This window comes from Vanacampus margaritifer, chromosome 3, assembly GCF_051991255.1.
Source record: "Vanacampus margaritifer isolate UIUO_Vmar chromosome 3, RoL_Vmar_1.0, whole genome shotgun sequence".
NCBI classification, from domain to species: Eukaryota; Metazoa; Chordata; class Actinopteri; order Syngnathiformes; family Syngnathidae; genus Vanacampus; species Vanacampus margaritifer.
In genome coordinates, this window is record NC_135434.1 from 3,096,204 (window position 1) to 3,120,982 (window position 24,779).

Consider the following 24,779-nt stretch of genomic DNA (forward strand, 5'->3'; position numbering starts at 1 on the left):
ACACTCAGCGGGTCGTGCCCCATCTGCTGGAATCAATAACGCCGGCGTCTTGTTCTTCTTCTTCTTCTTTTTTTTTTTTTTTTTTTTATGAAACGCACTTACTCTTAATTTCATCCCCGAGTGGTTTTAGAGAGAAGAATGTGGAGTTACCTATAAGCGCCGCGCTGCCATAAATCAGCGGCGGCGCTAGTATCGATTGATGCTGATATATCACACAAATTTACTGTCACTTCTGTTTTCAATTAAAGATACAATCAGTCAGATAATGACTTAATTGGATTTTACACAAGATTGACTTTTATGGCCGGCGCTTTTACGACTTTAGTTAAGGGAGGCCATTTTATCACAGGGAGAACAAAGTGTCTTGCCAGTGGTTACCCCCCCCCCCCCCCCCTCCCTCGACACGACGCCCCCTGCTGGCTCACCTTCAAAAGTCAGGTGAGACTCGTTCTTGCGAAATCTGGCGAGACTTCAGCTCAGTGAGCCACAGAAAAGGGCATGATTGTTGTTTTAGATGATTAGCCGTGTCACTAAAAAAATGTTGGGAAAAAACATGGCCACTTAAATAAAAATAAAAATATATAAATCCTAATACAGTTGCTTTTGTATTTGCCCATTTTTTTTGGTATCCTATCATGACAATTGCATGTGTGCGAATCTGCAAGCATGAATGCGAATGTGATCAAACTCAATTGAGACGCGTGGGCAATATTGCTCCCCCGGGGACCCTTAAATCAGTCGCCATGTGACAACGAGCCCCGCCCCGCAATCAGCTCCTCCTAATGATGGCCATCTTCTTCCCGTGGCCCACCTCCATTTTGTTGGGATCCCCAAAGCCCCCCGAACACGTTTCAGGGTCAAACCACCAGGAACGCAACCTTTTAAGTAATGCAAAGTTTAAAATATGTTCAAATAACTGAGGGTTATGAAACCGTGACACTGATGCTATTTGCTAGCCTGTCTATGGCGTTTTGCATTGTCTGTTAGCGTTTGGCTAAGTGGATGTTCCTGAGGTAAAGTTATGAGGATGTTTTAAATGCACATGTAATTGTCTTTATTTTATTCTTGACAGTAAACTTAAGTGTAATATTGTAAAAACATGTCAACTAAATCAAAAGTTTTATTATTCTTTATTTTACTGAAAATATTATTTTTATTTTTCAATTTGGCTTATTTGAATGTTTATAAACTATATATAAAAAATATTCAAAATAATATCTATTATTCTAAATATTTTTTAATATTTTTTTAACAATTCATCCTCTTTTAACAGTGGAGGTAAAAAAAAAAAAGTACAGTATTAATATTTTTGTAATTATATATTTTATTTCCTTGGAGATTTTTTTAAATATGTGGTAAATATTTAATTATTTGTTTTCAACGAATCAACCACATTTAATACTGCAGCGTGACATCTATTTAATATTTTCCACATTATTTTTGTAATCATTGATTGATCAAAGGTTTGATATATATATATATATATATATATATATATATATATATATATATATATATATATATATATATATATATATAAATTCACATTTCATCTATTTGTTCAATAAATCATCCACATTGAATAAATACTAAGCCACATTATAAAATACTAAAAATACTTTTATTATTTTTTTGTAAATATTAGCCCTTTTATTAAACAGTAGAATGAACTTTTCGTTTTCCCGAATGCAGAATGAAATAATCCCTTCCTCTCATATGTATATTTTTCCTCTAGTGCCAGCGTGGCCGCCTTGCCTGACAGGTCAGAAAGTCCGGAAGTGAGCATCCAGACCCGTCTCGTCACCTTGAAAAGGTGCTGGGCCATTTTCCAATTAAAAGCTTAATGGCCGCACTTGATTGGCCGCCCAGCAACGACGCATCATCCCATTTTGTGCTTGAATAAACTGCCCGCTTCCATTAAGATCCCACTCACTTCTCCATTCACAGCCATGCATGAAAAGCGGACAAGTTGTAAAAGTTGCAGATGATTTCCAATTGAATTGCTTGTTTATTCGGTGGAGTTTAATAGCCGATTATTTGCTGGGGAGCAAGATGGTGTGAATGACAACTTAAGTGTTTCCAACATGCTTCATGGCGGCCTGGAGTGGAAGGCCGGAGAGAATGTGTACATTTCTAATAGGGATATGGGTCGAGGATTTTTAAACTTTTCACCCCTCTCTCCTAATTTACGAGTGAATAATGCATGACATCATCCACATTAAACCCCATTAAAAGGAGTTTGGGGATTTTTCAATACAGGTTTTTTTTTAATGAATAATAAAACGCTCTTCACGTTTTTTTTTAAAGTATACTCCCAGTTATATATTTTAACGTGACAAAGAAATAAGATATATAAATAATGTCCTTACCTTATGGGGAATTTGATGCTATTCTCAAACCACATAAAACATCAGACGCTGCTGCTTCTTGGCCAGGTCGTCTTTGTAAATGAGAAATGATTCTCAACTAACCAACCTGGGGGAAAACAAAAAAAAAAACAGATATAGACTAAAATGTAAAAGGCCCACCAGCTCATAATGATGTACATAATAATATTAATACTTGGGCCTGACAGATTAATCGGCTATAATAATTTCAAAATGATTAAAAATAACAAAAATACCTTTGCTAATTTTTGCTGATTTTTTAAAACATGCATCGACATATTACAAAAATATGACATTTAAACATCTATCGTAAAACAGTCAAACATTCTGCATGTATTTAATATCGTAAGTGACCAAAAAATGTTATTTTATGATTATTACATTTTTTTATTTTTATTAATCAGCCGATTCATCAGTTATTGGAATTTTATCCTGCCAAATAATGGAATCTGCATTGGCGTAGGGAAAAAACAAAAACAAAAAATAATATTGGTCAGGCCCTAATTCACCCCTTACCATATGTATTTTCTATTTTTAATAGATTCATTGATTTAATGTAATTAATTAATTGGTTAGATTTTTTTTTAATTTCTCACTAATTAAAATATACATAAAAGGCCAGCTGGGATAGGCTCCAGCACCCCCGCGACCCTTGTGAGGAAAAGCGGCCAAGAAAATGGATGGATGGATGGATGGAATAACAAACAAATATTATGACGGAATTTTTTTCATGTTCACTTGTGACCTAATTCCTTTATTATTATTATTTATTTATTTTTACTAATAGGGGTCATATAAAATAAAATTTACAAAGTGTATATTTTTTTTGCACATTTCCTGGAATAAGTTAAGCTGTTTTGGAAAAAGAAATGTGCTAAAAAAAAATAGTTTCCACGAGACAAAAACAACACGTTTTTATTGAGCCGTTTCAAAAAAGACGTAAAGATCACGTGCACGTTTTGATTGACAGCCGGGTGGGCGTGTGTTATCAGTCCCCCCCCCAACCACGCCACCCGGTCCCCTCTCTCTGGCCCCTCTCACCTTGAGCGCGTGACAAGCAAGCGCCACCTTCCATTCCAGTTGGGGAACCGGCGGGGCGATGAACGGCTACGGCTCTCCCTACTTGTACGTGGGCGCGCCGGTGTCGCAGCCGCCGCGGGCGCCCCTCCAGCGGACGCCCAAGTGCGCGCGCTGCCGAAACCACGGCGTGCTGTCGTGGCTCAAGGGCCACAAGAGGTACTGCCGCTTCAAGGACTGCGCGTGCGACAAGTGCATCCTCATCATCGAGCGGCAGCGCGTCATGGCCGCCCAGGTGGCCCTGCGCCGGCAGCAGGCCAACGAGAGCCTGGACAGCCTCATCCCGGAGGCCCTCAGGGTCGTGCCCGCCGAGGGGCCCGCGCCGGCGGCGGTGGCGGTGGGGGCGGCGGCGGCCACCGGCGAACCCGAAGCCAGGTGGAGGAGCGCGGAGGAAGGGCGAGGTGAGGACGCAATTGCATGTCAACACTTTGGAAAGACTTCTTTTGGATTCATTCAGGTGACTTTTGCTTCTTTGGAGTCGTTTTTAGTGCAGGCGCCTTTCGTCATACCGATTAGCACTGAAAAGACATTTTAGAGTTAAAGAAAGAAAAATATAGCTTTTGGATTATATTCACATTCTAACACGTTTCAATGTGTTTCTTATAACAAAACAAAAACTGGATTGATTTTATGATTTTTGTAACATTGTAAAAAATAAAAAATAGTTTCAACATTGGTGAAGAAACGTGGACCAAATTCTGCATTTCTTCTTATAAAAAGCATATTCAAATTACATTGATGATGCAATGCATATTATTATAAACACATACAAACAAAACTAAACTGTATTTCACGTCTAAAGCACATCATTTAAAACGATATTTAATTGTCATTGTAATATGTAAGTTGTAATGTATTTTCTTGCGTAACCAAACAAATATTTTACATTAGTTAAAGTAAAATATATTTTAGGAGCGTGAGGATGACATTTAGTTTATTTCATCATCTTAAAAAAAAACACATAAGTACATGCAAAAATGACATTGTTGTCTGTAATAATTGCCATTTGGGGATAAACAAAATGTGAAATAGGCCTATATACGTTAACTTAATTTATTCGTTACATTAAACAATGTAAAATAAATAAATACATGAAATAAAAGGTGACCTGGATTATATGAGTCTATGTCATGTTGTTGTTGTTTTTATTTATTTATTTATTGTTTTTATGTCACACTCGGCTTTAAAAGGACAAATAGACACAAGGCCTATCGAAATGTTCATTTTCAAATATAAATGAAATCTCTGAGTCCTACAGGATTTGAATTGCACATTGTATTGCTCACTTCTTTTATTAACCTGTATAAAAAAACGTAAAAAAAAAAGAAGTACTTAGATGTTCCGGGTACCTTGAAAAAAAAATGTTAATTGTTAAATGCTTGACGTTTTTGTTGTTGTTTTGCGCATCTAAGAGGATTCAAAACGATTGCAATCCAACAGATAGTGAAAAGCGATACAGTTGTTTTCATATTTCTCGCATCTTGAGATCAAATGTTGCTAGGCAACAGTTGATGTTTTGATACAATCGGCACGTTGAGCAGAGGACAAACTTTATATAAACATAAATTGTCATTAAGACACGTGATTTCAACATTTTTTATGCATCTGCCAGGATTCAAGAAGAACATTTAGTCAATACAAATGCAATAAGCACAGAAATATATTGTTGCGTGTAGAAACAATTCTGTGCAAGGAACGTAATATGGAAAATATATTACAATTATTATCTACATAAAATAAAAAGCATTCTTAGGTCAAAAATATATGAAACATTTAATGTCAAAAATGTCTAAAAATACATTGTTACACGAAAATCAACACATTTAAGTTAATGTAAAAACAAATGCATTGTCGTATACAAAAAACGCTTTTATTGCCTAATTTGCATTTTATTAATTAAATTCTAATTTGTTTTCACCATGCACAAAACTTTCATCCAAAACCAATAATTTGTGATTTATTGTTAGCAACACAAAAACATATATCTACCTAAAATTCTATTTCCTCCCCACCCAATTTGGTAAGGATTGGGTGGTCACTTGTTGCTAGGCAGACTTCACAAGGTTCATCATAAAATTTGCATGTCACAAAAAACAACAACTATAAAAACTTGTAATGCGAGTTAAAAAAAAAAGAAAAAAGTGTTGCTTCCTGTTTTGCAGAAGCTCCAGAGGACGGCGGTGGGGACATGTCCGGTGCCGAGACCGGGGGAAGCCCCGGTGAACGGGACCAAGATCAGGTGAGCTCCCCAGAAGGTTCCAAACCAAACTCCTGTTACACCCCGGACCCCCCTGACGGCCACCCGGGGGAGAAGGAGGCCAAAGCTGCCGAGAGCCCTCAGAAGAGCCCCGCCAGTCCAGTAGGCCGGGGGGTACTGATCGAGGGTCTGGCCGGCTCCGTCAACCTGCCCTTCAACCTCAGGGCCAACCGGCCCCCCCTGGAGGTCCTCAAGAAGATCTTTCCGGGTCACAAGGCGCCTGTTCTGGAGCTCATCCTCCGGGGTTGCGGTGGTGACCTGGTGGGCGCAATCGAGGTGCTGTTGTCCAGCCGGGGCCCGGACGGCGGCGCGCACCCGCACCCGGACTCCCACCCGGACCCCCTGGTGCTTCCGCCGGGCGGGCACCCTTTCGAGCACGGCCTGGGCTCCTACCACCCGGTGACGTCCTCCACCAAGTGGTCAGTGGGCTCCGCCTTCAGGGTGCCGGACTCTCTACGCTTCACGTCCGAGTCGCCCTCAGTGGGCGCCTTGGGGGTCCCACTGCAGCATCCGCGCTACCCGCTTGTGCTGCGCAACTCCCTGACCCGGGGCCCGGGCGGCGCCTTGGTGCCCAACGACGTGACCCTGTGGAACACCATGGCCCTGCAGCAGCAGTACCAGCTACGTTCTGCCGCCGCCGCCCAATACGTGTCGCCCTTTGGCCCGGCCTCGGGGGGCTCCGTCTTCCGGGGGGCCTCGCTCTTACACCAGCACCACCCCAGAGTCAGTGACGAACCCCGTGGCAGCATCCAGGAGGGCGAGGTCTGCGGGCCCGGGGCCAAGGCGGCGGGTTTGTACTCGCCCGACGAGGATTACGAGGAACGCTCGGATTCTGCCGACTCGCGGATCATGAACTCGTCCGGCTAGAACGCTTTTTGGTTTGTTTGGACTGGACCCGACAAACAATGAAGTGAGCGCCACTTGTGAATGTACAAAGCTCGACGTCTACTTCCTGTCAGCATGTTGTCATGATTGTGAGCATGTGTTGCGTGTGAATAATAAACAAACACTGGAAATGTAAACTGTGTCAAATGTTGCTTTCGTAAGGCTCAGCTACGACCTCCATTTTGTACAGCCACGACCTCCATTTTGTACACTATTTAAACATTAAAATTCAAAGCTAAAAACCCACAATTAAAAACGGATGGCCCTCAATTGATTTTTAAAACTAAAAATTTGTGTTGTCAAAGTAAAAGCATTCATTGATTAATTAATCACAAAAAAAGATCACATTAATCATGAACTAAAATTTATTAATTAATCGCACTATTAATTTTGACCATAGATTATCCTTTAGCATGGCAGCGGATGGCTACGTTTAAGGTAACACAGATTTGTTTGAGCAATAAGCATCATAACATGCATTAAAGTAAAGCATTCAATAAATGTTCATGTCAAAATATCGGGGTCATTTTGTCCCCATTTTTAATTATTTTTCTAATCAATGAATTACTATTATAAGTAATTCATTGATTAGAAAAAGAAGAGGATGAGCGTGTGCAGTGCATCAAAAAATGTTGAAGACTTCCTCATTACATTAAATGTCAAAACAACACACATAAACGGTGCTCTTTAAATTTGGTGGGTGAGAAATGTTGATTAAAAAAAAGCCTTTTTTTAATTACGCGATTAATTGTGCATAATTAGAATTTTAAAATGTGATTAATCTGATTAAAAAATGGTATCGTTTGACAGCTCTACTAAAAATGTTTACTGTCGCAAAGCATTTTTAATTTTATGTTCGCCACTAGATGGCAGATGAGAACACCTCCAAGTCCGAGACCAGAGAAGAAGACATAGTGGGGAAGAAGCAGGACCAAATTCGTAAATAAAATTAAAAAAAAAAAGTATTTCAGAGGCAGATTATAAATTAATCGAATTTAAACACAAACCCATTTGCCTACTTTGCTTATCAGCCGTGAAAGCTTGGAACCTAAGTTGCCACTACAACATCGATCAAAAGTAAACAAAGAGCCATAAAAAAAATAATTGAAAAAACAGTTGACAGTGCATCTGGAATAACTAAATTTGTGTCCTTCAAAAACAATGATTAATAGTGATATACCCAGGTACAGTGTCTTAATATATAAGATCCTGGTCTGTACATTTGTTCAATATCAAAACAATCATACGCACATATTTTGACCTTTTTTTAAAAGGCACTTTTGTCATACATCTGATTAGGAAGTGCGAGGCCCCCCTGGTTGCGCTGATAAATAAAAAATTGTGGCCTCCTCCATCTTTAGTGATATTTTATACTGATATAGTGATATTTTTAGCGTATTAAATGAACAATTTTTTTTGACGGCAACCGTATGTGATGGCAATATGAACCGCGGGAGGCCAGCCTAGATCACAATAATCTTTCATTATGCACAAACACGTCACCAACGCACTGCGAGGGCCAACGTCCAAAATAAAAGCCTAACAAAGAACTGTTGGACATATATTACTTTAAGATTTACATAACGGAGATCGCAAGTTTAAAAAAAATAACAACATGTTTTGGCACGTGACTCACCTCCAGCCAACGTGGTCTTCTTGTCCACTAGGTGGCGCCATTACAGCTCAGACAAGGCATCGCCATCTTAAAAAAACAAAAACAAAAAAGGCTTACAGAATACAAGACTATATCATTGTTTTATCATTCGTATGATTATCATCGTCATTATTATTGTTATTATATAGTCTATTTTTTATGATTGTCATATTTGAATATTTTGAACGCATTCCACAGGTCAGGCGACATTGAGCATGGCTGGTGTTCTTCCATTCAAATAAGATGACAAATGCTGCCATCTGCTGGTGAAATGTTTACACCGCATGTGTCAGTACATATGAGTTGTTTACTTGCTTTAGTCTGACATCTAGTGCTTACACGTCAACATGACATTTGACGTTTTTCATTATTATGAAAAGAGCTCACTTACAACAAAAGCTGAACATGAAACTTTATTTTGCACCAATTCAAATAATATTTTGAGAGTTTATAACGATACAAATTTAATTTCTATCCCCCACCCCCTTCAATGTATATTTAAAAATACATCACAAACAGGTAATGCTGAAGGGCCCAGTGGATTGAATACTGTTTTCTTAAACACACAAAATAAACAAATACAACAACAAATACAAACAATAAAACAAACAAGAAACATAAAATCAACAACAGATTGAAGTGTTCAAAGCTGATTTTTGTTGAATGTTGTGTTTTAACTGGTGCCAGGTCAGGGTGGAGGTGTCAAAGTACTTGAGACGTCTGCTTATGTCCTTAAGAGCATGTGTTGTGGGTCCATCACGGCCTAATTAGCATAACAGTGCTCCTCTGTGCACCTCCTCCTCCTTCTCAGCGGGACGCTTCCAACGAGATGCTGCTCTTTCAATCAGGAACGCCACATGTGATTAAGTGCCATTTCACCTCGGTGTGTGTCTTTACAGGTTACGAACATTTGCAATATTTGCAGTCCAACATGCAAATGAAACTTTTGTGGGACTTCATATTGTCAAAAATACCACGTTTCCTAGACCTTTTCGCGATTCTCAGAGACGTCTGGAACTTAGAAAAGGGTTCAAGACCCATTCAACAACACTGCACCACAAGAGTCAATAAACCCGTCAAAGACTCATTTGAACCACCACGAGAATCCCCAAATCTTCTTTAACCTGACCTGGAACCCCTTCAAGTGCCAATGAACCATTTCTTAGACTCTTTTGAATCTCTTTAAGAATCTGACAGACATCTGACCAAAAAGTCAACATTAGCTGTGGTTACTCAAGTCTTGATTGTGTATCTCCAAAAGCCAGGGTAGGCCCAAATGCATCTTGGTTCAATTTTAATCGGGTCCCAGATTCTTGAGAAAGTAATTCAAGTAGAAGAGGATGTCTTGAGGGAACATGAGTGGATGAGGGATGGTGGACGCAAATGCAGGGAAACAGAAATCAAGTGCAGTGCGTGCTACTTTTATTAACCATAGGGAGAAAGGTGAGCAGACAATCATGCAGACTTGAGTGGACTGGTCACCATTACTGGACTGGATGTGAGTCAACTGGTCGCCACGACTGGACATGACATGAGTGGACTGGTCGCCACGACTGGACAGGGCGTGAGTGGACTGGTCGCCGTGACAGGACGTGAGTGGACTGGTCGCCGCGACTGGACAGGGCGTGAGTGGACTGGTCGCCACGACTGGACAGGACTTGAGTGGATTGGTCGCCACGACTGGACAGGACTTGAGTGGACTGGTCGCCACAACTGGACAGGACATGAGTGGACTGGTCGCCATGACTGGACAGGACTTGAGTGGACTGGTCGCCACAACTGGACAGGGCGTGAGTGGACTGGTCACCGCGACTGGACAGGACGTGAGTGGACTGGTCGCCGCGACTGGACAGGGCGTGAGTGGACTGGTCGCCACGACTGGACAGGACTTGAGTGAACTGGTCGCCGCGACTAGACAGGACTTGAGTGGACTGGTCGCCACAACTGGACAGGGCGTGAGTGGACTGGTCGCCACGACTGGACAGGACTTGAGTGGACTGGTCGCCGCGACTGGACAAGGCGTGAGTGGACTGGTCGCCGCGACTGGACAGGACGTGAGTAGACAGGTCGCCATGACTGGACAGGACTTGAGTGGACTGGTCGCCACAACTGGACGTGACGTGACAAGACCTGATTTGCCTTGACTTGACTGTGGCAATGACGACTTGGCTAGCTGTTAAAATGATGACTTGGCTAGCTGAGACGATGACGACTTGGTTAGCCGTGACAATGACTTGGCTGTGGTGAAGGCTACTTGGCGGTGACAAAGACTTGACGCACAAACTTCCACACATAATATAGGCTATGCACAACAGACTAAATACACCAACACTAATGAGACACACCTGGGGAAGGGAAGACAGACACACAGGTGAACGTGGTTAGACATAATAAGGGAAGAAACCAGGAACACAAGACAAAAAAACACCAACCACAGACAAAAACAAGAACACCGATAACAAACAAAAACCCTAACCCCCACAGAACCAAAACATGACAAGAGGATCTCTATTTGTAAGATGGTCCTGTAGCTGGAAAAAGTCCATGAAACCCTGGCAGAGGCCTTCACATCAGTAGCATGTCCTCTAATAAAAACGGTCAAAACTTGGCTTTGCCCTCATGGGGGACTCACAGGCGGAGTTTTATTGAGAATCCAGTACTCACTCTCTCAACGAAATTGAGACCCTGCACGAGGACCTCTGGAAGACCTTCATGGTCTACAGGCTGTCCCACATTTCCTGGTGTAACTTTTTAATGTACCAAAAAAAAAAAATGCCAGGAATTCCTTCAAAGTATCATCCCAGGGGTCCTTAATGAACCACAGAGAACACGTTACACCTGGAGGTGTCCGGACTCTGGTGACGAGCTCATCCCTCCGACCTGAGCCGTGGCCTGGAATCATCGGATCAAAGCATTCCTAGCTTGGAAACTGCAGCGTGGGGTGGCCACTCGTAACCCCCGTCGTAAATTAAGAGACCAAGTGGAGAGTCAAGCTGCACCTGCAGGTCTTCATCCTCCCCGCCACCCCAAAAAAACACACTCAACCCTCCCTTTCTCCACACATGGAGGAAGAGTTAGGACCCCAGAGAACACCAGGCTGTAATCATTAGCGTTTTTATATATTGAGGGTTATTACACAGTTGTTACATTGTTATTAGACTCTTTTTTTTTTTTAATTCAGGGTTATTTAATATAAATATTTGCTAATAATATGTACTGTATATACATACTTAAAACAATGCAAAATAATATGCATGCTTCTTTTTTAAAGTGGAAATAAACAAAATCAATGATAATTAATTACTATAAAAGAAGAAAGAAATTTTTTTTCAACAAAATAACAAATGAAAAAATAACAAATGAATAAAATATTTTAAATAAAATAAAATACATAAATACAGATAACAATGACATATACATCTTAGATTAACTGTTATTGCACAGTTGTTACACATTTAGATGACTTCACTATACATATACAATGCATTGTAGAAACTAATGTGAATTAGCGCTAAATTTGAGTCAACATGGGCACATCTTGTTGTTACAGTAATTATGTCATTATTATTATTCACACAAAAAAACTATACATTCATTAAAATATATGAAACTAATCTAAAAAAATAAAGTGAGAAACTATGATTATGTTATTTTAAAACATAAAATGTATATTTTAAAAAATCTCAACTGAACTTTATTTATAAAATATGTTTACTGGAAACACTATAACATAAACCAGTTAATTTTAAACCCCCTTTTTCATTTGTTCACTTAAACAACTATTTTATGGCAGTTCTTACTGTCAAGTTACCTTTAGTTGAGGTTCACCGAGCAGATTTGACGCCTCCGGAAACAAGGAGACTCCCTATTGGTCAGTTTTTTTTTCTATTTGGTTCAAGTGGCAGCCAATCAGAGGAGAGGGGGCGTGGCTAATGGGAAGCGTTGCGGTGAGCTGGCGCTGCACGAGGAAACTTGGCTCAGTCGGCGCACACACAAACAGACACAGACAGAAAAAACACACACGGACAGACAACCAGACAGCCAATTAACGGCTAATTAAGTGATCGCTGCTTTCCAGCAGGCTGGAAAACACTTGGAGTGGAGGGAACGTCCACTCGTGGAGGTAAACATTTATTTTTATTCTTTACGTTAGTATCGCCACTAATCAATCATCCATGTCAAAAGTAATCAGTTGCATGTATGAATACTGTTTTATTTGAATTATTTTTTGAATAATTTAAGACATTTTAGTCTCTCTTGGATGCTCAGTTTTCAGTTTTTGTGTAGGCCATTTATCATTAATATTTTCTGGACTTAACAGTAAAAACTCTTAAAATAACTTTTTCGTTATTCATCCATATAGTCTGGATTAGAATCCTGCAGATTTGAATAGTTAAAAACATATTTTTGTTTTGACTCATAATGTCTTGATAAAAAATGTGCATTTTAAACATTGTGTATGAATATTTCACGTCTGGTTTAATATTCGGCACTGTTTGACATCACTTTAAAAAAAAAAAAGTTTATTCGTGAAGTTTGCATCATAATTCGTGACTTAACTTTTTTTTTTCAAAATGAAGAAAAATATGAGAATTTACTAAAGATCTATTACTGATGCCAGTGCATATTTTGCATCATAACATGGCAGACTGAAAAATAATAATAATGCCATATACTTTATGTCTGTCTGTCTATCTATCTATCTATCTATCTATCTATCTATCTATCTATCTATCTATCTATTTAAACAAGCCAATAGAAGTTAAAATAGGTTATATTTTGAATTGTATTGTATTTTCCTGTCATTTCTGCAAAAAAAAAAAAAACGTTAACCAAAATGTAAATATAAAAAACTATATATATTTGTCAAAGTGCTGAATTATAATCCAGACTAAATGAGTGTAGTAAATTAAAAACAAAATAAGCGAATTCCAGACGAAATAAATATATATATAGCCTATACTTCAAATGGATAAATACGTCCATAGTTCCAAGTCAGTGGTTTAAACGTTAATCTTGTATCACACTATCCATTAACGAAGTACTAAAAAAAAGTCCCCTTCGAATTACTCAGGGCGCTTGCAAACATGACCGAAGGTTGCGAGTTCGAGATCGACGTGGAGAGCGTGGAGGCGGAAGCGGACGAGGCCAGCGAGCGGACGGAGGAGGACAACCTGCAGCACCCGCACCCGCACCCGCACCGGCACGAGCGGGTCGGCGGCGGGGACGCCCTGCCGGCCCCCCCCAAGCCGGGCGAGCTGCAGCGCAAGTTGAGCCGCACGCCCAAGTGCGCGCGGTGCCGCAACCACGGCGTGGTGTCGTGCCTCAAGGGCCACAAACGCTTCTGCCGCTGGAGGGACTGCCAGTGCGCCAACTGCCTGCTGGTGGTGGAGCGGCAGCGGGTCATGGCGGCGCAGGTGGCGCTCCGGAGGCAGCAGGCCACCGAGGTGAGCGCAGCCGGGGGAGGCATTCCAAGCCGGAATTGATGCTGTACTTGTTCAAATCTGAGGTGCAGGACAAAAATACTCGAGTACGGATACTTTGGTAAATGTGTAACTGATTTGTTGGCGTGTAGTCAAAACTTTGGAGACACGTCTCCATTCAGTAGCATTAGAAATTCTATCTATCTATCTATCTATCTATCTATCTATCTATCTATCTATCTATCTATCTATCTATCTATCTATCTATCTATCCACCCGTCCGTCCATCCATCCAGTTGCTCAAATGTTTTGAAAAAATGATACATTTACATTTGTTTAATTAAGCAGGAATAAAAAAAATGATTCTCATTTTAGGTGTCATTGTTTACTTTAAACATTTATGTAGACGTCATTATTATTACACACTTCTAAAATAAAGTGTATACATTTGCACCATGATTTAGTGCAATTTATTTTGCATAGTTTTTTTTTTTCATATGTCAATTTATTTGCTGTATTTTCAAGAGTTTGGCAAACTCATAGACTGCAACAATGTCATTATAATCTATTCTGTTCTTCTATTTTGCTGATATTCCCTGCAAAAAATAAAATTGGCCTCAAAGTTTTTTGTCCTAAAAAAAAGACTGATTATTATATGATTGATATAATATTTGAGGATTTCCCTTTAGCTTTTTTTTTTTTTATTGTGTTGTTATTTTAAATCAAACATATTGTTGGATTAATTTCACAGTGAAAATGTGGTTGTTTGAGGTTTTAGTTGAATGTGATTTAGTAAGCGTTAATCAGATAGACTTTAATAAAAGACTGAGAGAAAATCAATAGCAAAATGTTGGCTTTTTTTTTTTTTTTATGCGGCCAATCTATTTCCAACAGGATTAGGATACGTGTGACATGTCGGCAGTATTTCAGATATGATACATGTTTAAACCGACATGTTCTTTTTGTATTTTATTTTATTTTTTTGCATTCAGAATTAGCGATGAAACGTTTTTTTTCAATTTAGGCGCGTTTGTGAGACAAAAAAATATCTTAATGGCAGCTGTGACTTGATCTGAGACAAATGCATTTTATTTATGGATGACTTCATGTTTTTTTTTTTTTTATCCATCAGGACAAAAAAGGCCTGTCTGGGAAACAAATTCCAGCCGAGAGGAGGCCCATCTATCAGAGACATGTTCGTCCATCAACTCTGCTGGCCAAAAGCATCCTCGAAGGTAAAAGACAAAACAAAACCCATGATTTCAGCAATCCTCTTTTGGGCTTTAAAAAGAGTTCATATGAGAGCAGCTGTTGTATATATCATTATTTACAATCTAATATTCGTTTTAAAGGGTGGTGAGTTTCTGTTGTCCTGATTTAACAAATGGTCATTTCACGCTTTGGATTGCTGTATTTATGGGCAGCATGTTGTCAAATTGGGCTAAAAAGGGAAAGACTCAACATTTGGACTTGTTTGTTTAAGGCAAAATGTAAACAACTCAAGAATTGGGTTACTATTCATTACATTTTACCCTAACTTGTTGGCCTCTTTTGACTTATTGGGTTGTTTTTGACCCAACTGTTTTAACACACTAAGAAATGTTGGGTCAGAAATAACGATTTGATGACAGATGGGTGGCGCTAAAATGTGGTGAATTTGACCTTTTCAAAAACATCCACTTTTAGACCCCCTTTTTTTTTAATTGAACATTTTCTGACACATGAAAAACTGTTGGGTTAAAAGTAACCCAAATTAGGTCAAAAATGGAGAGACCAACTTCACCCAAAAAGTTGGGTCAAACAAATTACCCACAAAACAACCTAAAACTTGGGTTGCTATTAACTTAATTTGATTCAACTTTTTGGAGGAAGTAAATAGCCCAAAAAGCTGATTTGTTCCATGTTGGGTTATTTTATTTTTAACCCATTAGTTTTTTGAGTGTAAAAAAATGTTCAGATAAAAAAAAAGGTCTAAAAGTGGATGTTTTTGAAAAGCTCAAATCCCACACATTTTAGCGCCACCCATCTGTCGTCAAATCGTTCAAATTTGATGGCTATTGGACAAAATCTCTAAATTCGTATTTGAAAATAACCCTAAAAATTGCCAACATGGCCTCTACAAAGCCAAAATGACTGCTTTCCAGTATCTTATTGGGCAACACTTCTTGAGACTTTTTTGCTGTCTCTAGTCACGTCTACCAAATTCCAAAGTGGAACTGGCTAAAGAGGCTGAATTAAAATTAAAAAAAAGGGGTATGTTTGATGGGCAACAGGTGAACAGATTGTGGCAACATCGCTATTCAATAAATATATTTTTAAGGGTTTTTGTGGTCTCCTGGAATGAAAAAGAAATTCAGCTCCAAAGTGAGCTTCACAACATTATTTTTGGTAGGCATGTGTATCATTAGATGACCCACAAAAAAAGTCTCAGGAAGCAACGTCAGAAGAGTCATTTTGTTTTGAAGCTGCCATTTTGGCCAAAAATGGACTCTGGGGCACCATCTGGAATTTCTTTTTTTTTTAATTCAGCCACAGAAGCCTTTTTTTTTTTTTTTGGTGGACATGTCTATCATTAGATGACCCACAAAAAAAGTCTCAGGAAGCAAAGACATTTTGGCGAGAAGCTGCCATTTTGGCCAAAAAGAACTCGGTATCACCATTTGGATTTATTTATTCTATAATTCAATTGCACAAGTTCATTTCACTGAGCAACATGAAATTTGGTAGTTATATCTATTATGAGTAAAACAACAAAAAAAGTCTCAAGAATTGATGCCTGAAAGTGAAAATAGAAATGTGATGATATGACACATGGACATATCAATAGTGTCTATTATGAGTAGAACAACGAAAAAGTCTCAGGAAGCAATGTCGGAAAAGACATTTTGGTTTGAAGCTGCCATTTTGGCCAAAATGGACTCTGGGGCACCATCTGGAATTATTATTATTTTTTAAATCCAGCCACAAAAGCCAATTTGTAAAAAATTTGGTGGACATTTCTATCATTAGTAGATCCACAAAAAGGTCAAAGGAAGCAAAGTCGGAAGAGACATTTTGTTTTGAAGCTGCCATTTTGGCCAAAAATGGACTCTGTGGCACCATCTCAATAATCCAGCCACAGAAGCCAATTCCTTGAAAATTTGGTGGACGTGTATCATTAGATGACCCACAAAAAAGGCTCAGGAAGAACAAGAAGAACTCTGTAGCACCATTTGCATTTATTTATTTGTTCATTTATTTATTCTATAATTCAATTCCACAAGTTCATTTCACTGAGCAACATGAAATTTGGTAGATATGTCTATTATGAGTAGAACAACGAAAAAGTCTCAAGAATTGATGCATGAAAGCGAAAAAAGAACTGTGATGATCTTACACACGGACATATCAATATACTTGGCGCATCCCTAATAAAGTTTCCTGTTCCCCCCCCCGCCCCCAATGGTCAGGTTTCCGCCCGGTGCCGTCGGATCCCTTCCTGGCCTCGAACCCGTCCCTGCCTCCGCCCCTGAGCGACCGCATGCGCAAGAGGCGAGCCTTTGCCGACAAGGAGCTGGAGAGCATCATGCTGGAGCGCGAGTACAAAGAGCGCGAGCTTCTGGAGAGCGGTCAGGCCTCGCCGCTGCTCTTCGCCAACAACATGGCGCACCACGCCGTCGACTACAACGCCTACAAGTCGGCGTACTCGCCCGAGGCGCCGCCCAAGGACATGTGCCTGGGCCCCGCCTGTTTGGACGTGCCCATGCCGTACCCGGCGGCCGCCAACAACGTGGAGCTGGTCTCGTCCAACGTGAGCGTGGCCGCCACGTACCGGCACTACCCGCGAGGGGGCTTCGTGGTGTGGCCCCGCGGTGCCGCCAACCTGGGTGACGCACTGCTCTACCGCCAGTGCCTCTTCAACGCCACGGCGGTGCAAAACATGAAGCCCGGCGGGGCGGCGTGGGAGCCCAAGACCGCGCCTGCCGAGAGACAGCCGCCGGAGCAGGACGCGGCCGACGGCGAGGGCTCGCGAGCCGCCTCGCTGCAGGACCCCCAAGACCCGCTAAGGGCGGCGGCAAAATCCACCACGAGAGAGAACTCTGCTTTCTACCCGGCAAAGAGGAGCTTCGGACAAGCCTTCCCGGCCAAGGATGCCGCCAAGTTCTCGCTCAAAGTCAACTCCACCTTCCACTCGCTCATCCAACACTCGCTGGGCGACACGGGCGGCGGTGGGGCGATGGCGGAACTGCGGGGGGCGCCGTACTGTAAGGAGCTCCTGCAGGAGGCGGCGCGCAAGCTCAGGGAAAACTCCGGAAAGGACGCGCAGGTGGGAAAAATCCCCGACAGGTGCGCCAAAGACTTTCTGTCCAAGCCGGGAGGGACCAAGATGGCCGCCGGCGAGTCTCTGTCCTTCTCTGTGGAGGCCATTTTGAAAAGACCCGCCATGAGTCGAGCGTTTCATTGAAAACGAAAAACAGTCCAACCCCGCGAGTTGCTGCAAATATTCAAAACATGCTCGTACGCCACTTCATATGTTTTGCATTTTTTTAAGGCTACAACCTGGAAACAAGTGCATATTTAATTCTGCCATCTAGTGGAAGAGCGTTTAGTTGTAATTATTAGTCATAAATACAATATTTTTGACGGAATTAAGTCAAATCGGAAATTTCCCATGATACACTAGTTGATCTCTTGATCGAGACATCAGTTCAATATATGCCCTTGAAACAAATGACTACTTTCCTATGAGCCAAGGCTTTGGCGCCATCTTGTGGTAATTTTAGAGAAAGAGCACAAAAAACGCAAGTAGGAAAATTTGAGAATGGCAAACTGCGAATAGGTGAGTCACTGTATGTAAATATGGTGTTTGGGTCCAAAAAGAACATTTTATGTTGTAATATCTTTGTACAGTGTATATTGTTTCTGCTTGCGCACGTGGATTTACTCAATTGTCAAAAGTATTTAAACAAGTTCCTCATGTCAATAAACTTGATAAGATTTTGCCTAAAATGTCTCACATTTCATGCCCATGTCTGACATTTTGATTTGAAGCAGCCATTTTTCGTCATTGTGTCCATTTCCGTATTTAAAGAAGAAACTTCGACATTTGAAAATTCAGCCCCTGAAGCGAGTTTCACTTAGCAACATGGAAATTGGTAAACATATCTATCATGACTAGACCCACAAAAAAGTCTCAAGAAGTCATACTCAGACACAGATAGTCTGCCATTTTGGTTGGAAGCTGCCATTTTAGGGTCATTTTGGCCATTTCTAGTTTTCCTTCAAAGATGAACTTTTGCTAGATTGCAAGGAATTTGATTATTATTTTTTTTCATTGCCTTTGTCAAAGTGGGCGAGCATGGTGGAAAAGTTTGACAACTTAATCCCAAAAAAAAAGAAAAGAAAAAGAACTCTAATGACTTATAAAAGGAGTGTGTGTCAGAAATATTTTAGAGTAAAAACTAGTGCCTGCCTGATTAATTTATTTGATTTAATTGCTGAATGCTAATAGCTGAATGCTAATAGCTGAATGCTAATAGCTGAATGCTTATGCAGTAAATTGAAAGATAAATTATGTGAAAATTACAAAGTATTAATTGTAGTTGAAAGATAAATGAATGAAATTAAAAAGAACACTTGAACTTTAAATTTATATGGAAATGTGTTATTTGAAAGTACCCTCCATTCATTTAGATGGAAAAGTGGAACCCGCGACCTCCTGGTTACTGGACAATGCATTTTACCAAGCGTGCCATTGAGCAGTATATAAAAATCACAATAACATATGTGGCACAATTATTATGGTTCTTCTTTCTAATTTACGAGTACATAACATCGCCAACTAGTGGCCTGGCATGCATATTACATCATATCTTTTGCAACCAGCCCTTTGTGAATGGAGGACATTTAAACAACATTTGTACGTGAAGCTTCCAAAGACAAGATCATTCCCGTTTTAGCACGCGTGTTGTTGTGTAAACACACCATGTGGGTGTCACACAAAGCCACAACGTTTGTGTGCACTAAACGGCCACTGATAACGATCTGCTGAGATCCTTAAAACCGCGTCGTCACAGGGTGTGAGATTGAGCGTGTCAGCAAGGGAGCGAGTTGGACACACACACGCACACACCTTCACCTTATCTACAGTTGCCGTTCACACAGTAGCATTTTGTTTGTATGCACACAGGTGTCGTTTGCCATTTCGAGACTTCACCGACTTTCCTTCATGCTGGGATGACGGCAGGGCAGACAAACACACACACACGAGGAAAAGTGGCCTGGGAATTTAGTCTTTGGCGTCTCTTGTTTCCAAGAGAAAACGAGGCAAAAGGTCACAAGTGTGCTTGTCGTCGATACACCGTCGCCGCTGCTGCTGAGCAGTTTAGAAAAATAATCTAATTACGATTTTCTTCTGCCAAAATTGAGATTTAATAAGCGATCATTTTTTCGAGGTTTTCTTGGCAGGTATTTCTAAATCAACAAGGAATAAATTAATATGTATTACAATCGTCAATATCAAAAGTATTATACATAAACGTTTTGGTCCTATAGTTTACGCTTACGCTATCACTATAATAGCATATCTGCTTTTAACTCATTCACTGCCATTGACGACTACAGACGTCAAAAATTCATGTAAAGTATTTCTATTAGTTTAACATTTTTTTCATTTCATTAATTTTTTAATGAAAAAATAGAATTTTTTTTATTGTACATTTATAACAGATATACAATTATCATGCAATCAATTACGATTAAATGTTCCTTATTTTTATCTTTTTAATTAGGCCCGTCAGGCGATTACATTTTTCTATTGTAATTAATCACATGACTTCACTAGTTAACTAACGATTAATCTGTTCTCAATTTACAATATGTTTCTAGGTTTTCATACTCTTGTTAGCAAAAGTGGAAAAAATGTTAAACTAATAGAAATAGTTCAAATGAATTTTTGACGTCTATAGCCGTCAATGGCAGTGAATGAGTTGATTGCCTACGTTAGCATTTGCTATGCTACGTTAGCTTTGCGGTTGTGGTAAATAGACGTCTTTGTTTTACTGAGAGTAGTGACAACTACTATCCGACATTGCCGCCATCTTAAATTCGTATATCAAGTTTTCACTTGCAAGTCAAAGTACAAATAAAAAAATTAAAAAAAATCACCGATCGACGGCTCATGTCCTGAAAACTGGCGGCGGTGATACTGGTGGTCATTAAAAAGCACGGCGAGAACTTCATGCCTGTTGGCCGTGAATGCAAAATACATCACGCTCCATTAGCTTCTCCAGTCATAATAGTGTAGTGAGTGTGGGGCATCGTGGCGAGGATTGTAGCGTACTGCCACGAGCTGCTGGCGTGACCACCACGGCAGGACGGACGTCTGCTCGGACACCTGGAAAAACCTATTTTGGGAAATTGGGATTTGATTAAACAGTAAACGTTTTGCTCGTCACGCGCTATTTTGTTGTTTTTGTACTTTTACGTTTTGACTTTTAGTTGCTGTCTGTACCCAAATGTCAACTGAACCTTTTCCTTAAGACCAAGGGATATTTTTGGCGTACTGATTACAGGCTAGGAGATGAAAACTTGAAATTGGAGGTCAATTGTTCATCTTACTGGCTGTTTTTAGTAGCAGCAGGCACGTGCGCAGGTCGAGCCCTAGTGGTGCTCCGGCAGAAAAGTGGCCTGACATTCAAAAATCAAAAAATTTGGAAAATACTATATCATCAATTCCCGCCAAAATATTTTGATATGAGATGGGTATTAGATTTCATATGATAATTGCGCCCTTTGTTAATCAGTAGTGCACACAAGCCATGTGAAGAGGGGTGTGTAGACTTTTTATATCCATTGTAGGATCCCTCAACAGCTTTTGTTAATAGGTTTATTGACTGTGTTGATTGCATTATCATAAGTTTAAGGTCTTTCAAAGCATTAAAAATTTTTTTTTTTTCCCAAAATTGCGTTCTTGCACTGTCCATTCTTTTTAGTAATTTTATTAAGCATTTCTTTATTTTGCTTTTAAATGTCTTCAACTGTTTTGCATCCTTCTTGAAAACAGCCAACAACAGCAGGAATGTAGGCGATAAACTCAAATGGCATCTTTTCTTCCTCTTTATCGTAAACTACTAAACAACTTTACCACATAGCAGGAGCACAAGCTTAGCTAAATAAGCTTATGTTAGGCTAGCATGGCTTAAGGCCATCACATTTGCAGGCCAAATGGTACTTAGCATTGACAATTAGCATTTTTTGCTAGCATTAATATGACAAGTTATTTGTTACGCTACTAGCTAGAGTAGCATGAAACTAACATTTAGATTTAACCATTTGAAAACCGTTCAAGCTCAGCATGTTAGCATTAGCATACTTTGTTTGCAAATTCTTTTTAATGTTGTACTTTTTATCTGTTATCTTAGTTTATCTTGGCTTGAGAACCTACTCCCAAAAATGACTGCGCACGTGTCTGAGTATCGTTGATACTGGCGTCCATTTTACTTGGCATCATTATTTATAAGGAAACGTGATCTGTCATGACAATGCGCAAAAACACATTGTTGTGAAAACAGTGTTGACAGCTCAACCAACTCCTCATTCTGTGTGTTTTTTGTGTGATTTTATTTAGTGGCCCGCCCACCTGCCATTTTGTAGCAAATTTGCCAGTCTAAACCTTCATGTAAATGCTATGGAAAAAAGGCTTTGTGTCACATTGTGACCCCCAAAGAAAATAGCCTTAGCGACGTATCGTCACACTCTGTGTTATTCTTGCCCGGTTTGTTGTCTTTTGCTCATGATTCACGACTGTTTTTTTTTTTTTTAAGAGGCCGCCACGACGTGACAAGTCGCAGCTGCCGCTGCCTAACCGCACCGACCGCCGCGGCGTGAGCTGTAATTTTACTAACGCGCTGATAAATGACCGCTGCACCTGGCTGACGCTAACTAGAGTAAACAGCGAATCTGCCGAAGTTAAAACTTGAGGGGCCCATGTTTGCATAGGCCTGGAAGAGTCTATGTAAATTTCTACAAACATACCAGCTAAATTTAGCTTGTTATCTTTTTTGCTATCTCAGGACACGGTTGGAAAATTTTATTTAATTGACCTATGTTTAAGTTACTTTAATTTGATATTGGACTGATCTCATATTTTTGAGTGAGGGAAAAGAAACTCAAATTTTTTTTCAATTTAGTGTGGCCCATCTGTTTAGTATTTGTGGTCTAAATTTGGTAGTAATCGGGAAAAAAAATCTCTAGGAGGTTTTTAAACATTTGAAGACTAAAATGGTAGTTTAACCCCAAAAATTGTGCGTCTGCTTATTATGATACAGATGCCTAACAAGCTTCATATTCAGTCTTCAAAGCTGAAATTTCGAGACAGTTGTTTTCGCTCTGAACTTTAGACTCCACCCACATTCAATGACAAAAGCTCAAAGTCCTTGCCATTTTGTGTTAATCATCTGTCTACTATATGCACTTAAAATGTTGGTAGCGATTGAAAATAAATCAATAAATCAATCAATCTCTATAATGGTTAATTTTTAACCATTGGCTGAAAATGGCCTAATATGGCTGCTTCGAACCAAAATGGCAGACTATGCCTTTTCCGGCATGGCTTCTTGAGACTTTTTTGTGGCTCTACTTATGATAGACATGTCTGCCGAGTTTCGTGTTGCTAAGTGAAAGTGACTTCAGGGGCTGAATTTTCAAAGACTGGAGTTTTGCGTTTAAATGTTGACATGGACGCAAAATGGCGACTTTAAAACAAATTGGTAGACTTCCTGTGCCTTTTCGGGCATGACTTCTAGAGACTTTTTTGTGGCTTTACTCATGATATACATGTCTACCAAATTCCACGTTGCTAAGTGAAAGTGACTTAAGGGGCTGAATTTTCAAAGACTAGAGTTTTCCTTTTCAAATGTGGCATAGAATGACTTTAAAATGGAAACTTTAAACCAAATTGGTAGACTTCCTGTGCCTTTTTGGACTTGGCTTCTTGAGACTTTTTTGTGGCTCTACTTATGATAGACATGTCTGCCGAGTTTCGTGTTGCTAAGTGAAAGTGACTTCAGGGGCTGAATTTTCAAAGACTGGAGTTTCGCGTTTAAATGTTGACATGGACGCAAAATGGCGACTTTAAAACAAATTGGTAGACTTCCTGTGCCTTTTCGGGCATGACTTCTAGAGACTTTTTTGTGGCTTTACTCATGATATACATGTCTACCAAATTCCACGTTGCTAAGTGAAAGTGACTTAAGGGGCTGAATTTTCAAAGACTAGAGTTTTCCTTTTCAAATGTGGCATAGAATGACTTTAAAATGGAAACTTTAAACCAAATTGGTAGACTTCCTGTGCCTTTTTGGACTTGGCTTTTTGAGACTTTTTTTGTGGCTTTACTCATGATCGACACGTCTACCAAATTTCATGTTCCTAAGTGAACCTTTCTTTAGAGACAGAATTTTCAAAAAATGAAAGTGTTGTGTTGAAATGTCGGCAAGGAGATGGTGACCTAAAAATGGTGGCTTCAAACCAAAATGGCAGACTTCTTTTTCTCTTTTCGGGCATGGCAATCTGAAAGCAAAACTATTTTCGCTTTTTGCTGGCGAGCCCTGCGGGTTTTAACCTTGGTGCTGCCTGAAAAACAACCTGTTGCCACTGTGCAACTTTGCACCTGTTTTGGCAACAACGTCTGTGCTAATGTGAGTGTTGTTACATCAACACACTGTGTTTTAACTCAGTTGGCCCTTGGCCTGTTTGAAGTGTGCACACTCACACATAAACGTTTTCAATTTTAATTCCAAAAGATGAGCCAAACTCAAATCGTTGCTAATCCAAGAATAGTTTTACTTTGAATTTACAAGGACACAAAAATTAATCCTGACCGAATGTTTATGCTAATTTGAAGTAAAATGGCAGGCATGTTTCGAATGACAACTTATGATAGACATGTCTACCAAATTTTATGTTGTATGTGTTTACTCCCACAACGGCACAAAAACATCTTTCTAACTCCGCCTGTCTATGGAAACAATCGAAAGAAAGAAGAATTTAGTTGCGGGTGTCACAACCAAAGAATCCTGCTATTGAGGACAGGTGTCGATGTCAGCAAAGCATGCGAG

At 39.9% G+C, this 24,779-nt stretch overlaps 1 protein-coding gene across 1 annotated transcript; it reads left to right on the forward strand.

Moving 5' to 3' along the window:
• Positions 1 to 3,483: 3,483 nt before the first annotated feature.
• Positions 3,484 to 18,672, forward strand: LOC144048701 (uncharacterized). Its single transcript, XM_077560942.1, has 6 exons — positions 3,484 to 3,865; positions 5,141 to 5,161; positions 5,630 to 6,578; positions 13,335 to 13,707; positions 14,816 to 14,918; positions 17,133 to 18,672. The coding sequence occupies exons 1-6, from the start codon at positions 3,487 to 3,489 to the stop codon at positions 18,125 to 18,127; spliced, it is 2,820 nt and encodes a 939-aa protein (XP_077417068.1). The 5' UTR covers positions 3,484 to 3,486; the 3' UTR covers positions 18,128 to 18,672.
• Positions 18,673 to 24,779: the final 6,107 nt, after the last annotated feature.